Source organism: Oreochromis aureus, linkage group 13 (assembly GCF_013358895.1).
Source record: "Oreochromis aureus strain Israel breed Guangdong linkage group 13, ZZ_aureus, whole genome shotgun sequence".
NCBI classification, from domain to species: Eukaryota; Metazoa; Chordata; class Actinopteri; order Cichliformes; family Cichlidae; genus Oreochromis; species Oreochromis aureus.
The window spans coordinates 25,285,039-25,297,393 of NC_052954.1; the positions used below are offsets into that span (position 1 = coordinate 25,285,039).

Genomic DNA, 12,355 nt, shown 5'->3' on the forward strand with positions numbered 1-12,355 from the left:
TTTGCCTTTAGCAGTGGTCAGAGTGCGTGTGTATCATCACAGTTGCCCAAAGATCTCCCTAACCTTACCCCACATATTCTTGCCCTCTGATATAATAACATCAACCTATTACAGCCAAACACTGTCAACTTGTCAGCCTTCATGCTCAAAGCTCAAAACATCCAAAATAGTGAAATGCAATGATAAATGTATGACAGTTCAGTCGTAACACTGTGAAAACAGGTAGTGTTTAAAACTGACCCGTGGTTCATATTTAAGCACAATATTTTTGCACTGAACCCTCTCAGCTTTTATCATTTGTAAACCTCAGGCCAATTCAACATAGGCCACTTCCACCACAGACCCACTGTGCAGTAGTTAAAAGAGATTATCAACAAGCTACATTATAGTTTGTTCATTTCACCAAAAGTTAAAGTAACAGTGCACACAGAGCTTTTTTTAAACCCATCATACACAGCTCTCTTCTCTCTGCCCTAATGTCTCCCTCCAAACATAATGTCCTTCATCCATCCATCCATCCGTATTCCTGACTCACATATCATAAAAAAAGTTGCTGTTAACTTTTGACAGAGAAATTTTCGAGTTTTAAAGTTTTAATCCTCCACTACTAATATGTGTGATATAATTCTCAAGTGGCAAAGACAAGAAAAGAAAAATACAGGAAGCAACACTAAAGTCCTTAAAAGCTGTCATATTTAATCCTCCACTACTAATATCTAAATATATTTTCGAGTTTTAAAGTCCTCTGATTTACAGACTGCGTCATTCATTCCATTGTATCTCAAGTATTAGTATCTAACTTCACTATAGTATGGGAAAATGTTTTTTAATGGATGTTGTTTGTTTATACAGCATTGCGAAAAACAAAAAAAATATCACCTCCACGAGCTTTGACATTAAGCCAACCCATTCAAGTAGCATTAACGGCAAAGAAAAAAGAAATCTGTCCAGGTTGACTGTGTGTTGCTTCAATTGGTAGTATCTTTTCAAAAGTACAAGACTTATATCTTGCATGTCACTAGAGCAGTACTCAGTGTCTGTATAAGTGTGTATGTGTGTGTGTGCGTGTCTTTCCTACCAATAAGATTCCCTCACAAAAATCTGGAAACCACCTGACGAAAGTGACAGAGACCACTGTCGTGTCATATCACCGAGCACAACGCTACACCACACCAACACACAAACATTCCCACTCGAGCATCTGTCTGACCCGTGCTGTGCACCCTTATGAGCTTTGACAAAGCCTGCATGCTCTATCAGTGTTAAAGCACAATGACAGCTGAGGTCAAGCTGCTCTAGCCAGGCAAGTAGGAGAAAGAAAGACACGCGCACACATACTGAGCAGTGAGCTAGCAAAGAGCAGGTGTTAATGACAATACCCAGCCAATCAAAGCAGATGCACTCTGGCACATACTACACACCTAAACTCACATCTATACAGACCTTTAGGTCACCTACAACCTAGAAAATAGTTTACTCAAGTCAGAAATGTGGAGCTTCCTTCTAATGTGTCCCAGAATGATGTCCAGCAGGAGGTCTTAACATTATTGGGGCACAGCTGTATGGCAAGTAACCTAATGTGCATTCAGTGAGGGCCACCATCGCCACAGACAAACCTTGTCAGCTTAATATTACCTCATGCTGTATAATGTCCTGCAGGATACTGGTCATCCATAGAGGCATTGTTCAAGCTTAATCATGCAAGGTTACTGTGTGGTGAATCTTATAGGACTATGAATGAACCAGATTGTGTGATATAATTCTCAAGTGGCAAAGACAAGAAAAGAAAAACACAGGAAGCAACACTAAAGTCCTTAAAAGCTGTCATACTTAATCCTCCACTACTAATATCTAAATTTATTTTTTTTCTTATGATAATCCTGTTTCAATAACCTTGAGTTTTATGCTAGTATATACTCCTTAAATGTCTTTGTACTATGTCAAAACTCACAATCTTCTCTTGAATATAAAAGGTTTTATATAATTTGAATAAAATATTAATTAACACAACAGAGATTATTCGCTTAACTGGTCAACTGGAAGCCAAGTTCGCTCACCATCTTTTTCATTAAATAAAAAAATAAAAATAAAAAATTAAGAGAACTAGGCCTGAATTATTACGGCGAGTGTGTTGAAATCAGACACAAGTATGCACATCATAGCCACTTTGTTCAATGTACCTCTGTTAAAAAAAGCCTTGTACAGCCATAATAATAGCATCAACCCACCAAAATATTTATGATGTCATATGCTTGTTGTGAAAAAAAATCCTGAAAGCAAATCAGTGCTGAAAAAATTAATTAACCGATCAACAAAATATTTATTCAGCAACAATTTTAATAATCACTACTGGTTAATTTCACGTTCCAGCCTCTCAAATGTGAAGATTTGTTGCTTTTCTCTATTGAATTACAGAATATTAAACAGCTGAAAGCATAAAACAATGAAAAGATTAATTGCTGTGATAGTATTTCTCCATTTTGCATTTTCTAAAGTTGTGATTATTAAAGAATCAGAATCATTTTTATTTGCCCAAGTTTGTGCACACAATCAAGGAAATTTGCAAAAACAGAAACGTTTTGTTAAATAGGCAGTATATACAAATGAGTTACATTTTTTACTTACAGACTTTCAGTAAGTGCAGAACTGAGTAGTGCAATGTGCATATGTTCATATCACCTTCATATAAAAGGTACAGTAAGTAGCTTTCTGGGGTTATTTATCAGAAAAAAAGAATGCTGTATTCATAAAAATACAATGATTAGTGTGTAATTACATCATCTAACAAACTGATGTGGACAAGGCGGACATTGCGGTTCTGCGTAATCACATTTTATGTATGTGGCTGGATACCGGTCACATATGTTGTACACCTTACAAGTTACTTTATATTTAAAGATCACAAATAGCTCATTCAAATTATATATAAGCATTTAACTTTTGGACATCTATATTTACATCATCAATTTTTCATTCTGTCTTTCTCCCCCTCCATACATGCTCTTTCCTCCCTCATTTCCCCCTCCTCACCTTAAGCCTCATCTCTGGTACTAAAGTTAGAAAATGTGAATAGCCACACTTATCTATTTTGGATATTGTTGCAGTCACTTATTCACTTAAGATAACACATCCGACACTCCCATCTCTTAAAAAAACTAACAGTAGGCAGGCTAAACAGCAGCAGCTGGTTATAAGCTAACATTATTCCAGCTAATGTAAGGCTCAAGTGTCTTGCAAATTACACTCTCCCGCTGATAAACCGCTTGATAACATTCTCACATAGTTATTCACCAAGTGTCCCTGTAAAACAATGTTTAATCCATTGTTTCACTAAGTTCAGCGAACAGTGGCAAGAACATCATGACTGCGATTACTATGATTACGAACAGAAAACGCTGGACATGAGCTTCACTGACTCATCGACTCTTATTGGACTCCTTTCACAAAGTTTTGCAGCCTGTTCCAGAAACAAATAGACATGGGAAAGTGGCATATTGACAGCTGAGGTAGACAGCAAAGTGACAGGCTGCAGTGCCAGCTAGAGTTGTTTGTCCCACATCAGCCAAGGTAGCTAGGTTTATACACTTGAATTGGGAGAGGTAAGAAAACAGAATTCAATTGACTGCAATCTGAAATTTACCAATATGGTGAGATTTACACACTGGTGAGATTTACACACTGTACCTTTAAGAAACAGAAAGAACTATGTATATGTTAATAATGGTATTGTGTACTTTTTGTGGTCTAATGAAATTACTCTGTGCACTCCATTGTACATCATTTCTGCACTAACAGGGATGACTACTACAGCTGCACAGAATAAAACAAGCTTTCACATCTTTAGCTCCAAAATGACATAAAATGACATAGTCTTACAGACAAAGACTCAAATATGTGCACTTGTTTCACCGTCTTTGGAAAAGGCCACACTTCTAAAGCATTATGGTGATGCAGAAGATGAAAGTTAGACTTAAACAGGACTAAGGCAAGGAAAACTGCATGCATGCACGCGCGTGCACGCACACACACACACACACACACACACACACGCACGCACGCACGCACACACGCACACACACACACACAGTCAAAATACAAGTAGGGATGTCCTGCAGGCTGCCATTTCTGGCTGTCATTCCATCTGAGCACTGAGGCAGAAGGACAGAGAGCGAAAGAGAGACAGGCGAGTAGAGAAGACAGGGTGGTGAAGGGTGGGGGTGGTGACACAATGAAGGCTCACAGGGAGACAGGAAGCAGACGGTGCAAATGAGGCCGGGGACTTTAATGAACTACGGCACAGTCAAAGCTGGCAGAAAAAGTGGAGGAAAAGAGAAGAGAGGGGAGGTCTAATTACCAACACATGTGTTTGCAGAGCTACACACAGAGCCAAACAAGCCAGCCCAACCTAATACCTCTAACGGTATTCTAGTAAAAATATTAAAATACTGGTAATGCCAAACTTTTACTGTCTGATTCTATTTAAAATAGTAATGGCATCATAACTAGCAGCAGATGACAAAAAAAGCGGGGTGAAAAACAAGGGCCACCAAAGGTATAGCAATGGTAACACAGGGAGAGTCACTCACTTTGTAAATACCCTGAAACCACTATTTTGTCTTCATGGTTGTTTTCCACCACTGTGATTTGGCTAGCTACGGATTCCTAAAAGCTTTCCTACATCTGTCAAGCAAAAAGTATTGGGCACCAATTTGGTATCACGTCAGCCTACAAAAGCTCATGCAAACACGCCAAGTATACAAGAAAATAGGTCAATTAATTACTTTGGGGTCATACACAGCAAGCACTAAGACCCCTACTGTTTCTGATGCTACACAGCTATTCTACATCACTGTCATCATCCTTGTGGTCACAGTAATGAGTATGTCTTAGTAGCAAGTCAGGGTCAGCTGTGGGTCAATCAGCAGGGGAGTGAGACCCTCACAGTAAACAACCATCACTCCTTGAGGCCAGTTCTTCTTTAATCAGCCACGCAATCATTGTCATTCTTCAAGAGATGCTTCTGTCATATTTGACACAATTAACCAGATATCTTAAAGGAGTCTTAAGGAAAAACACATATTACTAATACAGCAGGTATTAGGGATGTTAATCCATTTTAGATCAATAAATGTTGCTAGCTATACCATTTCCCCACCCCTACAACTTTTTTCCATTTGTACCAGGAGAATGACTCCATCCTGCATAGAATGATTTTCCATGCAGCAGGAATGACAGAATTAAAAAACATGCAGAAATAAGTCTACCGATATAAAACTGCTGTAACATAAATGTGAAGTATCTCAGTTACACAGTCAATTGGGTTAAAAACCCAATTGAAAAATTACAACTAACTAATTTAAATCAACTCTACCTATTCTGCTAAGATGAGTGGCAAATTATCCAGCCACAGTTATGTCTTTTGGTTGCTGATGGCTAACAAAAGCATCTGGTCAAGAGGCACTGTACTAAGGGACAATTAACCAAATATTAGTGGGGATGTAAGTATACATTTGACTCTGTGTGGATTAGAAAATATCAAAAATAAATTCTAACTTGAGCACCCAATTCCTGTTTTTTAAAGTCACTAAAAATGTATGTTATCCAATCACCTCACGCTGGGAAAAGAACAGCTCAAAAAAATAATTAAAAGTCCAAAATTACCATAACAATTACGGACATGATGTGTGTATGCAAACTTATGACCACAACTCTAAATCCCAAAGTACGTGTAATACTGATATTGAACCAAAATGTATCCTAGAGTTTTAACACATTGAAACCAACAGCCATTTAAGTATGGGCAGTTTTTGAAAATCTAGCAAAAGGACTCTGCAGGTCCAAGGAATCTTTAACTGAAGTTAAGAAGGGAAAGTCAGGAAAGGGATACACAATGTAAAACAAGAACCAAGGAGAATCAGACCCAAGATTAAGAGAGAAGGGAGCGAAGAGCAGCAAGAGCAGAATGTAAATTTAAAGTCTGACTGTATTTTAACATCTGTTCTATCTTTTTTTTCCATGTCTTATTCATCAACTGTCCAAAGAAACCAGAGTGAGATATAGGACCAGATGATTCTGGAGAGATGTTATCTCTGGAAGACAACAACCATTTTTCAATAATTAATGTCAAAACAACAGCTTTCTGGTCTTCTATACTTCACACACTTGCAAATGCCTTTATTCCTCAAACCATACCAAGTTAAGGCAGACTCTTTACACATGTGCTGCGTACTCAAATGTGATTAATCACATTGGGTAATACAGGACATTCAGCTATCACCACATCAAACAGACATCCAAAGGTTCTTCTGTGTTGTGAAAAGTGTGAATGCCAAACAGCTGCAGCAAAAGAATGAACAAGAAAGACATTATATCAAGATGTAAAATTTAGCTGCTCTGGAGGTGCTCAAAAGAAAAACCGTCTGTCAGGAAAATAATCAAGTGGACATTAACTTACTAAACGCTTCGCTTTCACTGTTTCTGTTCTAAAAAGACGACAGAAAATGTAACATGATAGAAAAAATATGGGCTATTATACCAAAAGCACAACCTTTGAAGTGTGTGTGTATGAACTCCAAGGTGCTCAGAAAAAAAAAACAACATTATACATAGACATTCACATATCACTTAAAGTCACTTTAGGCTGTGGTCCCACTTCTAACCCCAAGTCAACAAACACACATGGAACTCAGTAGAGAGCGAGCGAGATGGAGCGGGGAGAGGCCAGTGGTTATTATGCTTGGACACAGGTTCTGTGCTGTTATATTCTTAAGTTTGGACTGGGCCTGGTTACAGACACAACTTCAACCACAAAGCGTCTCTTTAATTGGACCAAAGCGTAACAAAGTCCAGATGGCTTTAATGGACAATATTCACTGGAGGACACATTCCTCTTAGTCTTACTCTGCATCTGTGTCCTGCTTTCTTGCTCACACATATAATGCTCCTCAGTTTTTGTTTTTTATTCTTCTACATTCCTCATCACTGTTCTCCCACATTGTCATCCCCCCACTGTTAACCTTATTCTGTACCAAGATCATAATAACTTATTAATCATCATAACAATTCCAGATCTTGCTGATACCTCCCCTCTTCCTCCTCTTTCATAATGAAAGAGAATACATATTGGCAGTGAAGTTGTATAAACAAATCAAGGATATTTCAATGACTGACTTACTTAAAGGTTTTTTAATATTTTGGTCCTAAAAAATCCTTGGGTGTTTTCTAAGAGTAGGAACCATGACTGCAGTTAGCCTTGGCTTAGCCGAGCAGTGTGGTATTTCTTTGCAAACACCATAGTGTGCAGCACGCAGATAGAGAGGAAAGACAACAGACAAAGTTAACTAAACAGACAGAACAAATACAGTTGCAGTTATTTGGTTGCAAATATGTATTAAACTTCAGTTTGTTTCTGGTGTTACACAGATTCATAAAGCTTGAGCTTCACTTACTACTATGTAATTTTCCTTTCAGAAAAAGGCACGTATCTTGCAAACCATCCAAAAATATCTAAAGGTCCACAGTTTACAGCCTTCTGTTACTGTTTAAGATGCAAATCTTGCAAACCCAATAAACATTAAACTGTGCAAAAGAAGTCAGCCCTCTGGAGAGTCATCTATCAGCCATCTTTTATAAGCATTTATTTCTACTCAGGATAATAAATAAATTACGAACTATTCCAAAATATACTGGACCTTACCAATAGGACACATCCAGTGGGTGAAAATACCGCCGGGAGATGAGGTCAGCGAAGAAGGACTCTGTTTCCCGACATGCTGTCCCATTGCCAATAACAACCCTGTTACAGCTAATATGGACAAGATGAAGAGGAGAAAACCGAGGATTAAGGAAAAAAAATATCAACCTCTGAAAAACTGCAACTAGGCTTTGAGTTTCCTCCAGATTTTAATAATATACAGTTTGGTGGACTTTCTAACATTGAGCAAGCAGACAAATACACAATCTGCACAGAAATACTATGATTAACAGTGACTCTTTAGTTGTAATACCTGTATTTGGTCATAAGGTGGCGTAATTTCTCTGCTTCCCTTTGTTGGTTTGAATTATGCAGGTACACAACATCAGTATGGAGAATCTGACCTTGGACAGATAAAAGTAGCAAGAGAGAGAGAAATTACAGTATTGCTGATAAGGAACTATGATGACAGAGGAGTTTAACAAAGATGTATGCTATCAGGTCATGTCTCTTCCCTGTAAGTTGAGTACACAACCTATAATCCATCCAAGCTGCCCCAGAAAGTCAGTCACTTCACTGCTTCATTAAAAGAGAAGTTTAGATCTGAAGCTGTGACATGATGTGAGCCAGGAGACACAAACCTGTGACCACACCACACAGTATTTGATACTATTTAAGCGTGCCAGCATGACTTTTGGCCACACAACTGGTAACCCAGAGGGTGGGGCAATCCCTTGCCAGTTTGAGGGCACACCCACTGAGTGACATGTCAAAAAAACAGTAAAATGGACACAGCACATACACATAGTTGTGTGCACACACAAAATAAACCCACCAGGTTCATGCCAACTCTATCAAATCTAGTGGTGCCTGGTTACACGGCAACCTTTCAGACAAAATCTTTGGCTTCATAATTGGCCCAGTAACAATTGGAAATGTGTGCTATTTCTATGTATATCCAGGTCTGTATTACCAATAGCAAAGGAAATTAAGCACAAGTGTAAGAAATTATAAGATACAAACGAGGGAAATAAAAATTCACTAGTCATAAATTTGAAAGGACACTTAAAAAGTGTGATAAAATACAATTGGCAAAAACAATGACTTGAATTTATACTTAGTTATTGTATTAAAATATGACAATGAATTGCATTAACTAAAAACAAACCCCCTTGGCACAGCTGTCCTCCTGAGATACAATGCACTGCAATGCTCAAAACTCTCAAAAGGTTTAGGGTAAAAGGCCAAAAATACATTTCACTTTATAGTTAATGGACAAACTTTGGCTTTGTCTCCCAGTCAGATAATGACTCAAAAACATTTGTCGCTCCTGATGAAGAACTACATCCAGAAGACCGAAGTCCAAGACAAAGCCCTGACTTGAATCCCTTAGTAAATCTGTGGGATTCTCCCCGTGGGTTCTCTCCAGGTACTCCAGCTTCCTCCCACAGTTCAGGACATGCAGTTAATGAGTTAGTGGGGTTATTAACTGGCGATTCTAAATTGTCTTTATATTTCCATCTTTCTTCAACATCAAATTGATTTCATCACATTTCAGCAATAAAATTTATTTTTAGTATTATGTGTGTGTACATGAGTATGCTTTTTATAGATGAAACTACACTGACTGCAAAACCAAGTGATAGCTGACAGTGAGTCCACTTTTGTACATTTTTGTGTTTACTTACTAGTAGGTGAGAGGATTGCCAGCTTGCAGCCATGTCTGAAGCCAGGGTCCACCCCCATGATGACACAGCCTCTCACTGGACACACCAACAGGCGCTGGCGGAGGTTGCGCACAAACATGGCGATTGACTCCTTCTCCGCTGCACTCGTCAGCTTAGTCCTAAAGAGAGAAAATGCAAGATAGAGACAAATAGATAGGTTAAAGAAGAGAATGACAATATCAACAAAAAAGAAACTGAGAAAGGATCAAAATAGGACATGGTGTAAATGGAAAAACTGATATTGAGTGAAAAAACACTTTAAAATCCAAAATCCACTTACCTGTAACTCCTGGTGAGGAAAGGAAGAATAAGCCTTTTATATGAATCCTCCACTGCATTCCTAATGATTGCATGAAGTTCTTCTTTTGCAAATGTCTTCGGCCTCCACCTGCATTAAAGCAGTACAGTGTGTTCTTCTGCAAGGCGTTTTTACTGCTTAACGTATTTTGTCAAAGCAAAATGTGACTTTGCAAACTGACTCTTGTGCTCCCAAGAGATGGTTTCCAAACGTCATCAAAAACCCAATCTGTACAGAACCTTTTACTATAGTTTAAACCAGGTGGAGTGTTCTGCTTGTCATATTTGGTGGCACATAAGGAAACTACTCCTTTAATCATGAGAAATATGTCTTATGATTAAAGTAACATTTTGTTTCCTAGTTTACAAGATGCCTGAGAATATATTTTTAAAAATGGATAGCGTACTTTACAATTAGTACTTACAAACAACTGCTATTCGCTTCTTTTTCTTTTTTACTGATTATTTAAATGGCTATTTCAGAGTGACAAAAGCAGAATTAGCAAAAGTTGCTGTTACCTAGAAAAGTGCTGGGCTACTCATGCTTCCCAAAACTAATATTAAAAAAGAATACTAAGAAAATATTCAAAATTATGAGAATTGTTGCTTTACTTTTTGCAATAATTTCTAATGTAAAATCTAATTTAAAGATACCTGAAGCATAAGTCAAAAATAATGAATGGATTGTATTAAATTTGGAGTATTAAAAAAATATTAAATTTTCATTTTTGTCCTCTTGAAAAGCAATAATGACTCTCCAGCCATTTCTTAGTATTTCTATTATTGACTTCAGCCACAGGCAAAAACAGCTACAATACATATAGCACTGGTATCTATATGTTCAGTTTTATGCCTTTTGTACAAAAATCTTAAAGTCAACAACAGATGCCACACTTTCTGCCTTCTACAGTTCCAGTTTTATATTAAAAATTTTAACAAAACATCATATGATCATGGCAAACATAAGTGTCAGTGAGTGTAACAGTGTTTGTGTATTACTGTGTGTCTAACCTGTTGTTGATGCACCACCTAGTGAAGTCACTCTTCACCCTGTCGGGGATGTTCACCTTCACTGTCAAAATCTTGAGACTCTCCCCTCGGTTAATAGCCAGCGTCTGCACATATATGCACGCATGAATGAAATACATATATTTCCACCACTTAAACAGACAGTTAAACAAGACTCGCTGTTATCCCTAAAACCAGCATCCACTGAAATCATAAATATTCAGATTAATTTATGTTTCTATATGTGATATACTTCATTTGAAGTATGATAAACAGCAACGGCTAGTAGCAATATTTTAGAAAATGTATATTTTATGTGTATATTTTGTTTTAAAACACATAAGGATCTGTTGTTTTAGTGCATGAACACGCTTTACTCACACAAACACACAAAAAAGAGAAAAAATCTTTGAAATCTTCACACACGTGCGTTAAAAGTGATGAGCCTAGGAGTATATCCCGTGGCCAGGCCTGTTTTGCTGTGCGCTCGTTCCCCCCTCAGAGGAACTGTTACATGCTGTTAAGCAAACAGTAGTAAGTGTCTGACCTTTTCAGTGGGGAACCTTTAGCCTGCCATAGAACAGGGCCAAGAAACAAGACGTCAATCTGGAGCCCAAGCGGAAGAAGCAAGCTGACAAATGCCACCACCATGCCACCATCAGCACTGAGACCGCAAGGCCTTCCCCCCACCCGCACCCACACGGTGCCACAACCATTACCACTCAGCAGCACCCTCGGAAGGGATGCGCCCATATTCAACACACACACACAAATAAAAATATAAAACACAGCTAATGGCATGGCAGAGACACGGATTAATGCAGCAAGTTTGCTTAAATAATGATGAAAGTTAAGATTTCTCCTGTGTTGACATGTTTCTCCCCAGGGCTGCCTCACTGACTATGAAGAGATTTCTCAAAGAATCTTTATCAAAGAACTAAAGTTTAAGAGGTAGTCTAAAAAAAGCAGGCAAAACACTTCTTTTTCTTGGAATTTAGGAAAGCCCATGAGTGAAATTAAAGCAGTAAATACAAAACAAAGCCTTGTTAAATCTGCGCTCTTGGGCTTTAATTATTTTGGGTAATTAAGAATGACATATACTTTTATAGTGTTGACATGTACTTGAGGCTTATTCATAAGATACTGTCTGGGATCAACATGTGTATCATCAACTAGAAACAAGAAAAGATTAATTAAGCTTTCAGAAATTCAAGAATTCATAACACTTTAGGTAAATAGAAGCTGCACAGATAAACATAACACTCTATCTTTATACACAACACTATAATGTATGATAAAGATATAATTCAAATATGTATTTCTCATAAATAACTGCAAAAATGCTCAACTGTACCAGAATTTTAGCTGCTGCTTCTAAGGTTTTATTGATATCACTACCTAAAGGGAGAAAAAAGAAATCTCTCCATAGTATTCGGTGTAAACCCTTCCAAATCAAATATGCAGAGATACGTGCTGTGGCAAGCCTTGGTGAATAAGGGAGCAGCTGAAAGCAGCTTTCTGGAAAACAAACAAACACTAAATTCATCTTCCTTGTTGTTGGTATGTATTCCAAATTCAGCTATGGTGCCAACAAAAGTAAAAGATCTAAGTTCATCCAACAGCAATTTTT

The 12,355-nt window shown here is 37.8% G+C and overlaps 1 protein-coding gene across 2 annotated transcripts in view; it reads right to left on the minus strand.

Moving 5' to 3' along the window:
* The window catches only part of srbd1 (S1 RNA binding domain 1), a 58,700-nt gene that overhangs the window by 34,099 nt on the left and 12,246 nt on the right, over positions 1 to 12,355 (minus strand). For both annotated transcript variants that reach the window (XM_031746792.2, XM_039622151.1), the window contains exons 10-14: positions 10,729 to 10,832; positions 9,701 to 9,808; positions 9,382 to 9,539; positions 8,007 to 8,097; positions 7,697 to 7,804 (exon numbers count right to left, since the gene is read on the minus strand). In XM_031746792.2, the coding sequence (XP_031602652.1) occupies positions 7,697 to 7,804; positions 8,007 to 8,097; positions 9,382 to 9,539; positions 9,701 to 9,808; positions 10,729 to 10,832 (569 nt within the window). The remainder of the gene's footprint in view (positions 1 to 7,696; positions 7,805 to 8,006; positions 8,098 to 9,381; positions 9,540 to 9,700; positions 9,809 to 10,728; positions 10,833 to 12,355) is intronic.